This window comes from Odontomachus brunneus, unplaced genomic scaffold (assembly GCF_010583005.1).
Source record: "Odontomachus brunneus isolate Ranch 3 - 2012 unplaced genomic scaffold, Obru_v1 Obru_scaffold_311, whole genome shotgun sequence".
Taxonomy (NCBI): Eukaryota; Metazoa; Arthropoda; class Insecta; order Hymenoptera; family Formicidae; genus Odontomachus; species Odontomachus brunneus.
In genome coordinates, this window is record NW_022639761.1 from 74,895 (window position 1) to 94,131 (window position 19,237).

Below are 19,237 nucleotides of genomic sequence, written 5' to 3' on the forward strand. Positions count from 1 at the left end.
TCTCTCTCTCTCTCTCTCTCTCTCTCTCTCTCTCTCTCTCTCTCTCTCTCTCTCTCTCTCTCTAGCTCGCTCGCTCGCTTTCGTTTGTTGACAGCGATAGCAGCTGACCATGACAGAGAACGGCCGTGATCGACGGCTAGCGTCATTCTGCTGCAAAAGGTGAGCCGGGAACAGAGCTTCGCAGTAACAACGTGGAGCACGCTTAGGGCGCGTTCTGGAAACGCGTCAATTCTATCTTTGTCGCTCTCTGGATGCACAGCAAGGATAGAATGACGCGTAGCGCTAAGTAGCGTGCTCCCCGACGTACCCTTGATGTACGCGCGCGCCCGCGCGCTATCGGTTTTCCTTTACGCGCAGGGTATGATCAGACACCCTCTGTGTGATGTATATTTGTGTGTATGTGTGGAACGCCCTACTCCGCTGCATTCTTCCAGCGCACCTTTCTCAAGATTGCGACAGCTTGCGACACTACGCTATCCCGACTTCTCTGGGTGAGCCCCTCGACGATTTCTGTCCCCGCGAGCACCGAGCAACCATCATTCTTCGTCGATTACTCGCGTTCGAGCTACTCGACGAGAGTTCGCGACCTTCTGCTCGAAAGAACGCAAGCTCGTTCCTGATGGTTGGCGTTTCGGAGAATACCGGGAATGTGTATCTCTTCGAACAATGAATGCAGTGGGTGTTACGAAAGCTTGCTGTTACGAAAGTAAACGCGTCCGGTGAAGGCTGAGAATTTAACGCGGCTCGACAAATTCAAGTCCGCGGAATGAAGCGCGTCGCTGGGTTGAATAAGAGCAAAGAGTGAGTAGGAACGAGATGAACCGAGCAAAATTAACCGGCAGCAACCAATCGAATCGAAGAGACGAGAGAAGCGAATGTACGCGCATATATGTGCAAATACATTCGGCTGTCGTGATTGCAGGATGCACCTCGTGACGAGTTTCCGCGGGAGATCGTCGGATGATGGTTGTACAAATGAAGGAAAGACTGTGATAGTTCAAAAGAGGACGGAAGGAGGTGGCTCGAGTGGAAAATTCAACGACGGGACATCGTCCGATCTGCGACGTCTCTCGCGAGTTCCGGATCCGCGGGACGATTCGCGCGACAATTCCTAATTAATCGATCGTTACTTTCTCTCTCTCTCTCTCTCTCTCTCTATTTCGCGATTTCTAATGATCTCCGATTATCGACACGTTTGAGGTTTGAATGTTACGAGGAAAGCAACCGTATTCTGTAGAATCTCCGCTAATTCTATAGAGAGAACGGCGAAGCGAGTCCCTATGAAACCGGCGGCGATTTGATAGAAAACGCCGAGCTAATCAATTTCGTCGTAATGCGAATATAAATCCATACGCGAGATTCGATTAAGCAATCAGTGTGAAATCGTTGTTGGAGCATATGCGCACGAATCATCCAAAGTCCCACGGATTCGAACAGGGGTTTTGTGCGTTGTGCAAAGCTCAAGCTCGTTGGGTAAACGTTGCGTCGGCGACGTGAGGATTAATTGTTTGGCGTCTCGTGCCGATCGGAGCCAGACAATTATTCGTACGCACGAACACAGTTTGGAAAACGAACGCCGTCGCGAAGGTGGTCACGTTGATTAGTGTGCGGATTAGTTTGACTGCTCGTATATACGCCGCAAGATCAAACAATCCAGACACTTGGACAATCGACGCGACGAACAACGTGTGTGTCATCGACATGTGTATCGCTGAGAGAGAGAGTGACTTATGTTTGTGTGTGCACGCATGTGTGTGTGTGTTGTATGCGGTGTTGACAGTATATGACGGTTAGTTTGAGTAAACGAAGGATCACTTTCGTGTCCCGTGGGACGTGCGAGATCGGATCTGTTCGAGAAGTTGGCGCGGACCGTTGAATCCCATAATGGAGCTCTCTCTCTCTCTCTCTCTCTCTCTCTCTCTCTCTCTCTCTCTCTCTCTCTCTCTCTCTCTCAATCTGCTTGAAGAGAAACCTAGAGAGAGAGAAAGAGAAAGAGAGAGAGAAAGAGAGCGATTAAATAGGCAATTTTGGCGGGACAAATTTTGGCGTTCCTCAGGATCTTGGCGAGATTTCGGGCGCGGCTTGCGCCGTAAACGTGTCGAACGCGAACGACCGTAACATAGACTCGGTCGTCCTCGATCGATCAGTACCCTGTGCTGAAGACGGAAGGGAGTTGAACTCTGCGCTGATGATTCCAAGACCAGAGCGCACGTGTACGTGCGAGCGACGAGGGCGGCCGAAAGCGAAAATTTCGACTGCCGAGGGTGCTTCGCGACGAATGGAAACGCGCCTCTCGGTGTTGATTGTCGAATCGAAGGTGTCTCAGAGAGAGAAGATCGTTGGTTAGTTAGTGCGAAACTGGGGCAGATGGGAGTATGAAAGTTGTGTGGATATGAGCGTGTATGTGTGTGTACGTGTACGTATGCGAAGGGAGGAGGAGCGAAGGGAGGCAAGGCGAGAGGGAAGTGACTAGCGGCGGCGAGCTCTACAACTAAACAACAACAACAGTATTTTCAGTATTAACAACATTAACAAGTAAGTTTCTTTTTTTTTGTGCGCACGCGCATATTGGGGCGCATACGCGCGAAGAAAGGTGCGCACGCACGCGAGCGCGCGAATAGTTGGGACCAGGGCTCTGTGATTTACGTCCTCTCTCTCTCTCTTTCTCTCTCTCTCTCTCTCTCTCTCTCTCTCTCACTCTTTCTTTCATCGCGGCTCTTCGAGATCCAACGTCGCGAGGACGCGTCACCCACGTCGTTGGGGCCATGTGACGCGGGCGCACGGCACAAAGAAGAAGAGCACTCGCGGAGACTCGCGAGGAGGGTGCGTATATCGAAGAGGAGCGCACGCGGTGCTTTCTCGCATACCATCGATGATGTCCGTAGTTCGCCAGAAGTACACAGGAGCGGCTTGGGAAGTTCCTCCGGCGCGAGAAGGCTCTCTCTCTTGCTCTCTAACTCTTCTTATCTCTCCGCTCTTGCCGCGAAGACACGATACACACTCAATGTCTTGCGCGTCGTAACGCGCGTTTCTCTCTTTCCCTCCCTTTCTTTCTCTCTCTCCTCATAGTCGGTGGTTGATGAAACGTCTGCTGGTGTTGTCGGTGATGATGGGTGGGGCGGATGAAGAAGAGGGCGATGGGCAGATGACGGTGACGACGATGGTGATGGTGAGCTGAGCGCACGAGCATTGTTGGTGGAGTAGGATAAGTAGAAGACAGACGAGCGTCAGTGAAAAGAAAGATCGACGAGGAGATCGTGCTGCTGATGATGACGATCCCATGGCCGCCCAACGACAAAGAGGAACGGCGAGGATGGCATGATTATTAGGAGCGTCGGCGTCGGGGCACAGAGATCATCGCCGTCGTCGCGACGCATCGTTGGTCTACATACCAATCGGCGGCACTTGCACGTAGCGGTATATGTACAGCCGATAGTCCTTGCTGGCCAATACGACCGAGCCGTCGTCCATGAGAGCCACGTCGAAACATTGCGCGTGCTTTACTTTGCTTTCGAGGGCGGACACCAGCTGACCCTCTTGCGTGAAGATCGTCAGATTGAAGTTATTATGATTGTCCGCTATCAGTATCTCACCCACGCCGTTGATGCCCACACCAATCGGGTAATTGGTGACACCTTCACCACCGATCTGGCGAAGATAAGCACCGTCGTAATTGAAGACTTTGACGCAATGCGCGCGATTGTCACTGATGAAGATCTCTTGCTTGTCGTTCACCACGACGCCGTTCGGGAACTCAAGGTGCTTCGAGCAGCCGAATTTCTGCAGCACGTTGCCGGACTGGTCGAAGATGATGACGCGCATCACTTTGCACTCCACCACCACGATTCGTCCCTTAGAGTCGACTGTGACGCCGCGTGGGTGCTGCAGAATGTTCGCGCCGAACTTGCGCACGAACTGGCCATATTGGTTGTAGATCTGTATCTGATGGGTGGGCGAGCGTTCGGTAACTATGATGTCGCCGGACGTCTTAACGACAGCGACACGATTAGGATAGAGCAGCTGACCATCTCGTTTGCCACACTCACCAAACTGAAACTTAAACCTGCCTTCCTTGTCGAAGATCTGGATGCGATGGTTGTTGGTGTCGGCAACGATGATATCGTTCTGCGCGTTCACCGCGACCCCCGACGGCTCCGTGAATTGACCTTCCATCACGCCAAATTCGCCGAATTTGCAATGATAGATCATCTTGTTCCGTTTGATCTGCGACTTGGGCGGGAATATCGCAGTCGCGGACATCAACTTCGATGTGAGATCGAGGACGGATTCGCCGGGTGCCGCGTTTGCCGCCACGGCCACCGCCGTGGGCATCGCGAAGTGGTCGTTAGTCGTTACTACCGGATAACCGTCGCTACCACCGTTGCTCCACTTCTCGTACGAGTTCGCGTTCATCCCGTTGAGGCTCACGTCGCTGATCGGTGTGGAGAATGGGCCGAGGCTGTTGGCCGAACTGAACCGTTTGGTAATGACGGTGCTGATGGTGTCGATCGACGATGGCGACGAGGACGAGCCGCAGCTCAAGCTCGACGAGATCAGGCCGTTGCTGTAGGACCGATCCAGTAAGAGGCCACCCAATGAACTCGCGCTGCCCGGCCCGTTGCTGATGCTACTGCCGCTGCCGATGCCGTTGCTCGAGAGCGCGGTGGGCCGCGCGATTGGTGGCTGCTTGCCGATCGGACCGGCGTTGCTCTCGCTGTTACTTCGCACATAACCAAAGGTGTTCCTCACGCCCACCTGTATCGCCTGGTAGTTGCTCACGAACTCGAAATCCGCGCTCTGGCTGGCGATGTCGGGCGTGTAATTGAGCAGTTGTTGCAGCTTCGAGTCGAGGATCTTCTTGATCATCAGCACCTCGATTATATGCGCGTACTTGGTGACGCGCTCGACGAAGTCGCAGGTCTGCAGGATCTTGTCGGACATCTCGTTGGCTTTCTGCGTGATCATGTTGAGGGAGAGCTGCTTCGACGAGAACACCGACTCGAGTTCTTTCAGCAGCTCTTGTTTACGTTCATCCAGCATCGATCGATAAAACAGGAAGGTCTCGTTGATCTCGCTCTGCGCCTTTTGGTATTGCTTCTGCAGATGCGCCGAGTTCTGATCCGCCGCTTTGATGGATGCGCGCGCATCCGCCGCCTTCGCGCGGCACTCTTGAACGAGCCGTACCACCGTTTCCAGCTGCTGCGGGCCCACTTCCGAGACATGGCCGCAGTCGTGCAGAGGTCCCGTGTGGTCGGTTAACGAGCACTCTTTGCAGGCCAGGGTGGTACAGCTGCGGCAGAAATACTTGAGCACCTCTTGCTTGTGTCGCGAACAATAGTGTATCTTCTCGGCACTGCCGCCATTGTTACCGTTGCCGTTTATTACTAGATTGTTGCTACCGCCGTTACCGCCATTGTTGCCATTGCCACCACCACCGCCGCCGCTACCGCCGCCGCCGCCGCCACCTCCGCCACCACCGCCACCGCCGCCGCTGCCAGCGTTGCTGCCGTTGGTGCACTTGGACAATTCTGTAGTCGTGGTGGTCGTGCCGCAGCTACTGCCACCGCTTACCGTCTCCAGCTTGGATTCAAGGGTGGATATCCTGTGACCCTCGAAGCAGTGCATGAATTGATGCGCCATAACGCAATGTGAGCAGAGAAAATTCGCGCAGTCAAGACAATGTGCAACAGCGTCGGAGTCAGAGTTGAACTTGCAGCCGGTGCAGCGGACGGTGCTTCCTAGACGGCAACGCGGGCAACCCTCACTCGACTTCGGTGCGTCGAAGCAAAGGTCGCAGCTGTCGACGTCGCAGATCGCCGAGTCGCTCGCGGGCGGCGAACTACCGCTCACCGTTAAAGGGGACAGCGAGTTCAGGGACCCGATGGAATTCGCGCGCGATCCCAGCGAGTCTGTCGGCGAGGCCATCTTCAGTCAACCGGCATCCCTGCAAGCAGAAAAATTACAGATCTTTTAGTACGCCCTCGTTATCTCTGCATGATGTCGGTTATTCTATTGACGCAACGTCACTAAGAGAGTGACGACTCTCGATCGAGAGTGCACTGTCGTCCTTCGAGAAGGATTTTATTTTGTACATCGTTATAGCGCGATGCTTTTACGTTCTGATATATCCTTACATCGTGATAAGTATTCCGCAGCGTTGAGCTCATTTCGTTCGCTCGTACTTCCGACTTGCCAACATCGATCGGCGTTAAGCCCTTATTAAAACGTCACCGATGTTAGCACATCGCGCTGTTGGCTTAGCGCGATATATAACATCGACTACGTTCAATTCATCCCGCTTGTACGATACATTGACGCGCTAATAACGCGGCGCTCCGCTAAAAGTAACGAAAGCACCGTCGTGAGATTTTCTTGGTTGCAAGGCAATATGTCGTATTGTTTCGTTAGCCATCGGCGGCAATGTCTATGATATTAATACGGTAATACCAGTAATAACATCATGATAATGTTCAGCTATCGATCACCCCCCCCCTTCCCCCGTAGCAGGAGTTCTGTCTCTTTCTATATTTCTTTCTTTCTCATCGTGGTCGTTGTGCGTAATCGCTATTACGAACGTTTCCTATCTCGGTGGTGCCCTTTATTGCGATTCCCACGCGTACAACGCTGATCCTTCTCCCTCTCTCTCTCTCTCTCTCTTCTTCCCTTCAACCCTCTCCAACACCCCGTGATGCGCGTAGCAGTTATATTCGCGGCGGTTCGCGCGACGAGGAGAAGCCTTGTCCTTCTAATTAAATCGCTCGAGCCGGACGGCCATGTTTCACCTGGCAGCTAGAAGAGGAAAGAGATCGGCGAGCCAAGGGGACGACGAAGGGAAGAGAAGAGAAAGACGCACGCCGCCGGCAGAGGAAAAGGAAGAACGAGGGAAGACTGGTATAGACCGCGCGCGAGTCCAAGGTCACGAATGCGAAGGTTATCGTACTTCTCTCCTACCCGGCCGAGCGAATTTATCGGGTACCGTGCGACGACACGCTCGCTTTTCCACGCTCGGAAGGAGGAGGAGCAGCAGCGAAGAAGATAAAACGCCCGAGAAGGTGGAAGGAAGGAAAGACAAAGAAAGAGAGAGAGGGAGAGGGTGGGAAGGAAGGGGCAGGAGAAAAGATAGAGATAGCTGGAAGGCACTTTTCAAGAACCTCAACGTGTGAAGATCCGTCTACGCAATGATACGGTTTCCCGAGCAAAATCCGGACGTGCGGCGTTAGGGGATTTTCATAGGAAAAATAATTGCACGGAGTTATCTTTAGTAGCTTTTTTCTTTTAGTTGAGTAAGAGATAAACGATCAAAGTACCGAGCTGACATAGGGAGTAACATGAAAGAGAGAGAGAGAGAGAGAGAGAGAGGGAAGAGGCAGAAAGAGAGAACGAGACAGAGAGGCGACCGCGAAGAAGCGGCAGAGACGAGTGAAGAGAGACGAAGAACAAAGAACATCTGCTCTCGGCTCCAGGAAACGCTTCTGAAAAGTTTCTATGCTAGCGAGCATCCGCGCGAGTGCGAGTGCGAGAGCGCGACCACGCCGTCTTCGTGCAAGAATTTCGATTAACTCCCAAGATAAAAGGTGAACGCTCCTGAGGGAAGCGTACGTGGAGCCGAGGTCGCCGGAAAGCCGCGTTTAACATACCGAGGCCGAAGAAGTCGCGAGGAGAGCGTGCGACGAACTCCTCGCCGAGAGTGAACCCGTGCGCCATTGTATCGCGCGCGAGAAATAAAAAAAAGAACGTGAAATAAATCTGGAGTAAAAAAGCAAAAAGAGAAATAAAATAAAAGAGGACAAAATAAAGTGAACTAAAATATCGCGCGCGAGATGTTTTCAACCCGGCGAGTTAAAATGTATTGTCTTTCGACGACCACGCGGATAGAAAAAAAAAAACAAGTTTGCGTAAATTTTGCAGTAACTCTACTGATCGATTTGTACAGATTGTGCACCCCTTATGAGTGTGGTTCCTGCATCACTCATATCTATCACAGAATATACCAAAGTAAAAATATGAAAAAACTTATCAAAATTGATTAAAAACAATGCGCGCGCGTTATGTAAAACGTAATACAGAAAAATTGAGATATAAGTTTCAATACATTTCTTGCTGCATCGACGCAACAAAGAATTTACTCTATTTTGTGAAGTAAACTCAATAATTAATTTGATACACTACATTTTCTTCGTAAATATAATTGAGAAAATTTTAAAGTTTCCATCATCCATTGTGTGTCTCTGGGGATAATCATAAAAGTTTGTCTGGGTATGATTGTCTTCTTCGTACGTACATAAAAACAAAAGTTTGAATTGGACTGAGAGAAAAAGTTAGTTGATATAACTAAAATTACAGTTATTCTTGGCTCCAACTATATCTTTTGTAGTAAAACAATAGTAATGATACGCATATAAAGTTATTATTACTAACATTATAATAGAATTTAATGAAAAAATAGATTTCACGACTATAATTTATAGTAATTATTTCTCTATGTGATTATGGTTACAAATACCAAACATACTTTTTTCAATGTAACGTGACAATAAACGAATCGAATCTTTTGGTTAAAGGTTGACAGAATTCCTGAATCCTATAATCGAATTTGTCTCATAAGAACCAGAAATCCTGCTTCTTTCAACCGAAACGCGTTCGGTTCGTTCATTGTCAAGCTAATTCAATCCGGTTCATTCATTGTCAACCTGTAAGACTGTTGGATTTGTGTCTGTGTGGATTTTTGCATAAAGAAGGTAACACGAGCTCGTGGAAGTATCGAGGCGAAATTCTTTCGCGTGTCATTTTAAATTCGTTGAAATTCTGTATTATCATCAATTGATTATCAAATTGAGTTGAGGAACAGCGTGGAACGCGGATCAGTTTCGCCTGTGACGGGAGAAACGGCGATCACGACTCCTTAAAGCGTAGTCGTCACGGAAGTTGGCTCCATTTATAGTGCACGTTGTCCTGTGAGTATCCTGTGTACACAACAAACAAGTTACAGAAGCTTTGACTACATTTTCCCGCTTGCTTGCACGCGCATTTATTTTTCGAGATAAAATCCGCGACACGTTGAGCGGACTTTGCAGTCTCATCCGTCGCATATTCTCTCTCCCTCTCTCTTTTTTTTCCGTTCATCTTAACATCTGCCTTTTAACGTACATTCACCTCGTTCGTCGAAGATTGTTAATAGAGGAAGGAAAGAGAGAAAAAAGCGGGCTATTTCCAAGGACCATTGTATAAGTGTGACAAATCACACAGTACGCCGCGGCGATCTATAACGAGTTAATTCTTTCCCTACGCGCGCGTTGAATAAAAAATGCTCCGGGGATCAAGGAGAGGAAGCGAGCGCGCGGCAACGTGTCCTTGGCGAGGATAATTCCCGTTATCGAGGTACCGTTGCATTTTCGAACGCGGATCGCAGCCCCTCGGTTGAATGCACCGTGGGAAGGGGTGGCGGACGGCGCGTCTGGTTTCCATGGAAACGCTGCATCGACCGCCCCAACCCTTCGACCAGGGTTGTTCCGTCGAGGGTCGAGTCCGTTGCCACTCGTACCGCTGGTGTGGTGGTGCTGGTAGTGGTGGTGGTGGTGGTAGTGGTAGTAGTAGTGGTGGCAGTGGTGGTGGTGGAGGTGATGGTGGTGCGGAGAGAGAACCAGGGGGAACCGGCAACCGCCCCTCGGGAACGGTAACTGTTGGTGCATCGCCCTTCGTAGCGGCTCTAGTGGCGGCGACGGTGCGTGCTTTTCTACAGGATGATCAGGAAGGAACTCGCTGGGACGAATGCAGAAATGATCATCGCAGACGAACAGCGAGGTCCCGCAAAAATTTCCCTCTCAAAACAAGTGCCCCACGGTTGCCCTTATTCTCTCGTGAGAAATAGAACGAGAGACAGACAGACAGATAGAGAGAGAAAGAGAGAGCTCCTCTGATCGAGTCAAAATTTTCGCGAGCCGCCACGTCTGTAAACATCACGGTTACACGAATTTTTTCGTCATCCTCCTCGAGACTTAGTCTTGCAATGTTTCCTCGGGAAGATACGCGTTCTCTTTCACGACGGCGAGAGGAGTTCACATACAGCACCGTAGCGTTCGTGAATTCTTCGTCCCGCATTGTTTCTCGACGTAAATTCGACACCGTGTAATTCAGCGAAGGTTGCAGCTTGCTTGAAATTCAACATCGACGCTCGTCTTCTCGAGCTCTTGGCGCGTCCTCGAGCTGTCACAACGTCTTTAGGAGACAACCCGATATCTCCTACTATCTCTGGAAAACCACCTACAGATTTTGATCGACGCATTAAATGAGAAAAAATGTTTGGTATTTCTAACTGTGATTACATAAAGAACAAAATTACTATAAATTATAATTGAGAAGAAAAATCATTTTTTAAATTTAATCCTACTATAATATTGAAATAATACGCTAATGCATATTGCTATTGCCATTTTCGTGTCGGAACAACTGATAAATATGAGGTCACAAGTAACTATAATTTCAGTTGTAATAACCATTTCTTGCTCTCAGCGTGACCGCAGGTCTCACGGATGAATGCCCGCGAGATCTCCGCGAGATTGAGAACCCCAGAATCAAGGATGCTCACGACGTCGGCAACTATTGCACGTCGAACGTGTAACCCGGCATCTGTACATCCTCGCGTGTATTCCGCCCAGTAATTTCAATGTCACTGCCGGATGATTCTTCAGCCCCAAACGAGGGGAGCGGCCATCACCCGCCCCCTCCATCCTCGTTTGATTAACGTTATTTCACTCGACGGGCGAGCATCGACCGCGATCGATACACGGCACGGCGGCGGCGGCAGTCGCGGCGGTGGTGGAGGCGGCAGCGGCGGCGGTGGCGATAGTATAGTCACGTTGCGAGGAACAAGGAACGAGATGCGACAGACGAAGCGGGCGAAAAGGCCATCGGCCTGCGCCGCAGACGGATTGGTAACGGCTGTGGTGCGCTGTGGTTATGGGAAAGGTGGGCGAACGAACGCGAAACCGAGCGAGATGGACGGAGGGAGAAATTTATTGCACCTTGGAGCTCTCGGGGACCCTCGAGGCCTTGTATATTTAACAATGATATGTGATACGTGCGCGCGCGCGCGCGCGAAAACAATATTTGGAGAAATATAGACGTCGATAAGTGCGTGCGCTCTGTTGGAAACAATTAGGAGAGCGCTTCGGAGAACTGTGGCAGGGGGAGGGGAAGACTGAAACGCGGTGCACGGTATAAAAATGTTTTAAAACAAACTGGAATTTTAAGAGGGTTCTTCGGGGCTGCGTGAGTGCGTATATCATGCAACACGCGAGCGTCTGAATTTCTTCAGCTGCTCAGTTCTTTTCACGGTCAGTTTTTCATTTGTGGAGCGTTTTTTTTATTGATCGAATAAAATTACTCGATTAAGATGTGTGTGTGTGTGTGTGTAGTTTAATTATAATTTTTATCTTTATATCTCCGGCACCTAATTTCCAGTTATACATCTTTCGATAAAAATTCTTTCAATATTTAATACCTCCCTGAACTACTACTACTTGAGATCTCCCTGAACACGAAACAAGAAATAAAGAGACTGATATTTTAACTAAAATCTTGTACTATGTTGTTGGTATGTTTCGCTGGTGCTCTCGAAATGTTTGGGCTTGGAAAAAGTAATAGAGAATGCTACGTGAGGGGAATTTGAATCTCTCAGAAATTAAACTGATTAACTCCACTCTTTTGTGCATTTCTTCGTTTCACGAGAACACTTGTCAAAATTAAAAAACTTGTAGAAAGTGTAGCTGATCAATTTGGCTCTTTGAAAGTTTAATTATTCCAACGATTTTTGTTAAAATAAAGGCAACAAATTGATCGTATAAAAAATCTACATACACACATACATATATATAAATTAAACCGATACAAATAAAATATTATTAAAGAAATAACAAAAAGTTTACGTTTAGTTGGAAAAGGCGCAATATTTTGAAGCTGTATTATTAAGCAGAAAGAAATATATTTTGATCCTAGAAGGAAAGAATATTTCAAGCTGCAGAGAAAGAGAGAACGAGACGGAAGCCTACCAGACGTCAGATCGATCGTGTCTGCGTGCCGCGCCGGGAACGGAAACGGAAGTGCTTGTAACGAGATCGTTTAGGTCTCCCAACACGTCGAAGGATTTCTAACGAGTGGAAAATTCTCGTCCCAAGATCGTGGTGAATGAGAGGTTTTCTTGCAGCAAAACTCGCTCCGGCTTAATATTTGGAGAAATCGGTCATTTTCTGACATAATACGCTCAAATAATACAATAATAATTTACTTACGATACAAAGTCCTGTCCACGAGTTTTTGTCTTCACGTAATCAGTGACTCACAAAGTCGCTAATAATTCAATTTGCAAAACGATGAAAACAGTACCAATCTGTAAATCAAAATTTTGAAGAGATGAATTAAAAATTTTTAGTATAAAGTTAATCTTATTAATGTTATAAATTCTTTGTAATTTTATACAAGAAATCTAAGTAATTTTTTTGACAAATCTAGGAGATTTTTTTGACAAATACATCACAAGTGAGAAAATGCACGGTATCGATTTGTTGCTTTTGCGTTAACAAAAATCATTTAAGAATGATCGCGTTCTTCTTAGAAACTCAATTGAACGATTACTTTTTGTAAGTTTCTCAATTTTAAGATGCCGAGCACAAACCAATAATCGCGCGCCTTGGCGGCAAAGTTGCAGAAAAGAGAGAATCGTGCGACTTTGTGTTTCTTAGCTCCGCTCGTTAGCGGCGGAGCTCATCCCAACATTGTCCTAAATTTTCAATCGAGCGAGACGCATTCCACGAATGGAGGCTGCGAGAAGTTCTCCGGACGTCAGAACGTAACCCTCTGATGATGCATCTTGACCCCTAAAGTGCATCAGCGTCGTGCTTTCCGGAAGTGCCGGTCGTTTCGCCGTCGAGGTTTACGAGCGCGGAGTTACGATGCTACGCGGACGACGTTGTACGCGCGGAATCACACCGAGGAGAGGTCACTGTACTGCGAACCTACAACTTCTCTACCTACCACCTCTCGCTGGCGGAAGGTCATACGCGGAATCGCAGTATCGATCTCGTGTATGGACACATCGATGACACTCCCCGACGACTTTGTCAGCCTATTATTCGCGGTAACGAGAATGCATTAATATCTCGGAACATATGTTCCCTCTGCTGGAATAGAGATCGCTTCATGACGATGAGGAGATTCCGAAAGACGCGGTAATTCGCGCATTAACGCGAGTTATCGCTTCGTCTGATCGCTGCAAACAGCGATCGGCCAACAGTATATTAATGATAGTATCTGCCCGTGAGTCATCATGTTAATTCCGCTTTATGATCAACTGCAGCGCGAGGAGAGTTAGTTCTCGACCGGCGGAGTTCATGAGGAATCTTTCATCATCGAAACGATACAAGTAGATTGAGAAAACAAATATTTGAGAGGAAGAAAATATTTGATTTCAATGATTATCAAGAGATTATACATTATATATCTGTTTAAAGCCTTAATATTCCATGTGAAAAGTTACTCTTCCATGTTACTCTTCCATGTTGATAAAAGAATTTGAGTTATAGATAAATATTTATAAACATGTGTTATTAATAACCACCGAATAAACATGTGTCCCCTGAGTGTGCCGTATCTTTTACACGAGCAAGCTCTTGAAAGATAATTGCACAGGAAGGAAAGATCGATTGTCTAACATATAACAAATGAGAAGTAAGTGTTAACGTTATTAGCTCAATGAGCGATGGCACACGCACACATGCATTTATCGGTGCCCCGCCAAATGAATGTAATGTACGCTGGAAGAAGAAGCCGGACGCGGCGCAAAAACGTTGATTATCGAACGCGGAAAACCAAGGAGGTTACTGTGGCCATTTCCCGCCGGTGGGTATCGTTCCTCCGAGTTCTTGGTCGGCGAGACTAGCGCTTGAGAGCGGTATGCCATAGAAGCCCATAGAGTGGAAACGACCGAGCGGTGTGACGCGTATATCAAAGGCGAGGAGAGAGAGAAAGAGAGAGAGAGGGAGCGAGAGCGAGAGAGAGAGAGAGAGAGAGAGAGAGAGAGAGCGAGCGAGAGAGAGAGAGGGAGAAAGAGAGAGACAGAGAGAGAGAGCGGAAGGGAGGATGAGAGGTTCAAGCACCATTTGACCGGTCTCTGAATCATCGTTAAGCGACCGTTACACGACGGCTCGTTAAATCGCACGGCAATGTGGGTGGGTCGGATAAATCGCACGTCTAAGGGGCGCTACATTGGCAGAATTGTTTTCGCGCGCGGCCTCCGAACGTTTCGCACGAAACGGCACATCACCGCGATCAAAATCGATCCTGATCCCTCTCACGATACCGCTGCGACGATCCTGCAGTCTGCAACGCCCTTGGCTCGGTCACTTCGATCAATGTCTCTCTCCTACTTCGCATCCGACCCTAAAATTATCTCCGCGCGAATCTACGTTTAATAATCGCGATAGTCACTGGAATTGGCCGAAATTCTCGGATGCGAAAATGCCCTCCTCGATTTTTCGACGCCCGAATCGCTTACACACACACACCCGTTGAAAGTGTTTCGCAAACTGCGGCACGAATTTTTGAATGTCGAATTATTTGCAATTTTGCGGCGCTATCGGGTAAAAGCTGGGAAATAAAATTAGTAATTGTAACGTGACGTTGATGATTCGCGCGCGAAAGTGCTCTTGCCAAATTCTCGATTCCAGACCCTTTGTGAATTTTCTATGCGCTGCAAATAATTTTGTGTCAAATTTAACGCACTTCCCGTGTCTCGATCTATTCATTCTAAGTTCACACACAAATTCAACAAACAAGGTAAATACGTCAACAAATGACACAACTTCTGTACACTTTATATATAAAATATATCACCAAGAATGTACACATGTAAGTTTCAAATTTTGCATTACATGGAATTTATACATAAAACTGTGTTATTTTAACGCGTTTAGGAATGACAAATACGAACTTAGTGTAGAATAGCCAAAACAACATTACGTTGATATATTGAATTAACGCTCATCTCAAAACTCTCTCAAAACTATTCACGAATTGCAACTCGAATCTTTTCACTTTGAGAATTATTTGCAATCTAACACAGTATTATCAGACGACACGGCGTTCAATCGGGACGACATAGTTTGAAAGATACGAATGCCAATAAATCCTCCGCCCAGTGACGAACTTACGTGATGCACTTGACGATTATGTAATTAGGATGCATGCAATCGTTACGAGTGACTTGTCCATTAGCGCTGTAACCCTGTGATGGATAACGGTCACTCCGAAGCAAACAATCGCGTCGTATCGATGATTGTCACGTACGACGACGACGTCGGGGTGACGTGCGAACGTGCATGACGTGGGAGAACGGAAGCCATTAATTTCAGAAACAGGCCTGAAGTGCCTCTCTCCTCAAGTAAGATTTCAATTAAGACCATCAAGTAATTAAAGTCGCTCTTCAAAAGTCTCGGATCGGTCTCTCGGCCGGTTGGCATGTCGCACACTTCGTCGTCGCTCTGTCGAGGCGACAGACCCCGTTCGAATGTGCGCATAATTTCTCCTTTCTCGCGCATATTCTTCAACGTTTCGAGCTCGTAAACGACGATTTCGATTTTTGTTGAATTAACAATGAGATGATACGTCTTAACAGCGCTCTCCTAAAATCACGTCACCCGAGCAACGTATTTCCATAATGTAAATGATCGAAGCTGACGCGTCTTTCACATGTATCACTCCCGGCCGTGCAATCGATCGCACGTTTCTCGAAATAAGAAATTTAAAAGATTAAAAGGAGGGGAAAAAACAGGACAAAAAGAGAGTGCAAGGAAGAATACGTTTCACGACCGCGTTTATATCTTCATAAATATTCGCGTATCTCGGAAAATTTTTACATTGCGGAAGAAATCTCTTCCTCATTCTCCTCTCTGTCTCTATTCAAATTATATGTACGTTAGTCGGGAGTGGATTAGTTCCGACTTAGGCCGGGACACGTAATGGGCGGGATTACTGTACTTCCTACAGGCACTCACAGGCGACCGGTTCTGTTTGTTAGATTGCGCGCGCGGGCGTTTTGTTGTGCTCGACCCACCTCGGAGCGCGGTCGCAATTACAAGTTGCAAGTCGTGCGTCTTGAAAAATGCGTAGCGTGTATGTTTACGTGCGTCACGCCATCGCGCTTCGCAGCTCCTGTAATCGCGCCGACGATTATGATAGCGCTTGTAGTGCAGAGGAACGCGATACGATATCTGTCGGACAACGTCGATAACGACGACGTCGAACGCGCCGCAACATTCCAACGCGGTAAACGAGCGAGCTGAAAAAAGGGCACAGGCAAGTGTGATGACGGGGAAAAGACAGGGTGTATGGATATTCTTGTAACGCGTCTCATTTATGCGTTTGAAAATTTACGGAATAACGGTCACCACCACGACGACGACGTTGTTTCAATGCGCAAAAGAAGCCCTAGAAGAGAACAGGCGTGTATTTTAAAGGCGGAGGAATATGGAGGAGTAACGAGAAGAGGAGATGAGAGGAGAGCTTCACAAGAGGCATCGACGAAAGGCGCGCACACCTGTGGAACGCTAATGATTATGAAAGGAGACAAGAGGAGGCTGGCAGTTCGCGGAGTCTCGACGCTGAATGACGACGATTCGTTCTCTATCTGGATTAAATGCGCGGTCGGCGACAGCGGAGACAGATTCGCGCTGTGCAATGCACTCGCTGACTCGCGAAATTCGCGAGGAATTCATGGTATTCATGGACTTGAATAAAAAGTTTGGCTATAGCGCGCTGCAATTAAGCGCGGCTGTGTCTGCGATTGACCGATTACTGTGATTAACTCTCTAGCGCGCATCGCGTGAGTCAAAATTGTCTGGGAAATGAGAACCGAGAGAGGAGAGGATAAAGAGAATGTGGAGGATTTCGAAGAGAATCTAACGTATTACGTTGCTACTTTGCGCTCGTGAGAAATGAAGCAAGAGGTGAATTTTGTTATTACGTGAGTGACGTGTGCGTTGCCGCTTGTCAGCTGCAAATCTCACATTGGAAAGTCGTCGAGTATAAAAGAACATTCCCCAGATAGAGTGTTGCACCAGATAGATTTCCAAAGAGTAACGCGGTGATGGCAATTTATATAGATGACGGCTATACGACAATTTTATACGCAGAATTGCAATGTATGTAGTCTGATGAACTATATTTCGCAGTTATTGCAACTAAAGCTATATTTTATATATTTTCATATATTGTGTATATGTTGCGCAATAATATATATAGTTTTACAAACTACATATCGTAATTATTGCAAATAAAGTTTCAGTCGCAATAACTACAAAATAGTTGGTAAAACACACATTTCAATTTCGCGACGTAAGTTCAATATCTTTTAATACGCCTGCTGAGGTTCGTCGACGTAAGAAGTGTCACGACCTTTCTCTCTCCCTCTCTCCCACGGCCCCATATAACATGTGATGCGAGCGCACTGCGTTTTTCTACGGCTCAATAAAATCCTTATCATTCTTCATTTTGGCTTTTTACTGTTCCATATAAAAAGAAACTTGACGCTTAAGGCTAAAACCGCGGCTGCGCCGTATGTCCGCCTCATGAAAGAAGAAAGAAGAGGAAAAAAAAAGAGAGAGGACACCCAACCTTTCTGAAGAGCGACGACGAACGTTCGCATTTAAACGGAAGCATCGAGGGCGATAATATAATGTCTCGCCCGCATGCGTCATTCTCTCACTTGTATGATCGAGGACGTTTTTTAAGGACCTTACACAATATACATATATATATATATATATATTTTTTTAAGAACCTTACGATATACCCGCAGGATCACAATACACAATACACAATATATATATTTTAAGGACCTTACGATATACCCGCAGGATCGTAATTCACGAGTGCCGATGTAACGTGATCGAAACGCGATAAAAAAAAAAGATGTTTTCACATTAATCGACGTGTAAATATTTAATTATTCATTAAAGAAGAATTTATTTTAGTTATTAATTAAAGATTGAGGCATTATCACGCCGATCTTTCTCAATCAATAAATAAATATCTACGTGGTCATTTTCAAAATAGCGGAGAGCTTTTTCATTTAGTTTGACCTAATGTACAAACACGACGACATAGACGCCGCCATCATAACTCATTCACCGTATCGCACGTGAACATTCACTAATCTTCTTTGATTAACAACTCAAAATTTTACGTGCTTGTTTGCGAAATAACAGAGAAATGTTGTGTTCAGTTTGACGAGTTCTACCTGTACATCGCGGCTGCACCACGAATTGTATATTCTATATTAAGAGCGTTAGGAGCGTCGGTGTTATCAGCGTCCGGACATTGGTACTTTTACCTTAATGAAAAAAAGACGGAAAAAAAATCTTTGCACGTTTTACTGCAGTGTATAATTTAAAGTTCGTTCTTCCAGCGTTTCGCCACGCTGCGGCTTAAAGAGCGTCGCGCAGAGAGGAGAGAATAATGATAATAACACGTGACGCACGTCGCGCGTTTCCGCAATTAATGTGATTGCAGAGAATTTCAACGCTCTCGCCCACAGCGTCGCAATTTCCCCGGCCGAAGTTAACAATAACGTGTTTTATCGTCGGCGTGCGCATTTTTCCAGGCGCGAAAGGCGATTAAGAAGAAGGCGCGCTGCTGTGAGACGACGACTTCGGCCCAGTCTGGCTCGGCTCGGCCGTATCACGGTTATTACTCTAATTAACATACGGCCGCCGCAATGCTAATTGCTAATTGTAATGCGGTTCGTTGCGCGAACTGTTTCTCACGGTGAAGTAACGAACATGGCCTCGCGTTAGGATTACCTGCATCATACCGTAGCGAGTTTAGTAACTCGCTCCTGGTTTCGGGCGAAGGGTAGCCTAAGGGCGAATGTATACATTAGGTTTAAGGAGAAACTAAGCGATTCGCTACACCGTGCTTACGAAACGAGCAAACTGCGAGTGTTTCATTGACAAATTCCTTGATTCTTTGTCAACAAAGACATGGAGTCACGTAAGTACTTTAGATAGTAAATATTTGAATAATGAAATCATACCCTAGTCGTATATTTGAATGACAAAACCACATATAGAAAAATATGTACTGCTTTTAAGTAAATGTTAGTTGTTTCAAGTATTTCATGAGAGAGAGAGAGAGAGAGAGAGAGAGAGAGAGAGAGAGAGAGAGAGAGAGAGAGAGAGAGAGAGAG

At 47.1% G+C, this 19,237-nt stretch overlaps 1 protein-coding gene across 10 annotated transcripts in view; it reads right to left on the bottom strand.

Moving 5' to 3' along the window:
• Positions 1 to 2,164: 2,164 nt before the first annotated feature.
• Positions 2,165 to 19,237, bottom strand: part of LOC116853372 (brain tumor protein) — a 79,591-nt gene continuing 62,518 nt past the window's right edge. For 5 of the 10 annotated variants that reach the window (XM_032834440.1, XM_032834436.1, XM_032834438.1 and 2 more), the window contains 2 exons: positions 12,288 to 12,385; positions 2,165 to 5,944 (listed from right to left, as the gene is read on the bottom strand). In XM_032834440.1, the coding sequence (XP_032690331.1) occupies positions 3,385 to 5,925 (2,541 nt within the window). In that variant the 5' untranslated portion in view covers positions 5,926 to 5,944; positions 12,288 to 12,385 and the 3' untranslated portion in view covers positions 2,165 to 3,384. The remainder of the gene's footprint in view (positions 5,945 to 12,287; positions 12,386 to 19,237) is intronic. The other 5 variants (XM_032834445.1, XM_032834441.1, XM_032834442.1 and 2 more) reach the window with 1 other exon arrangement.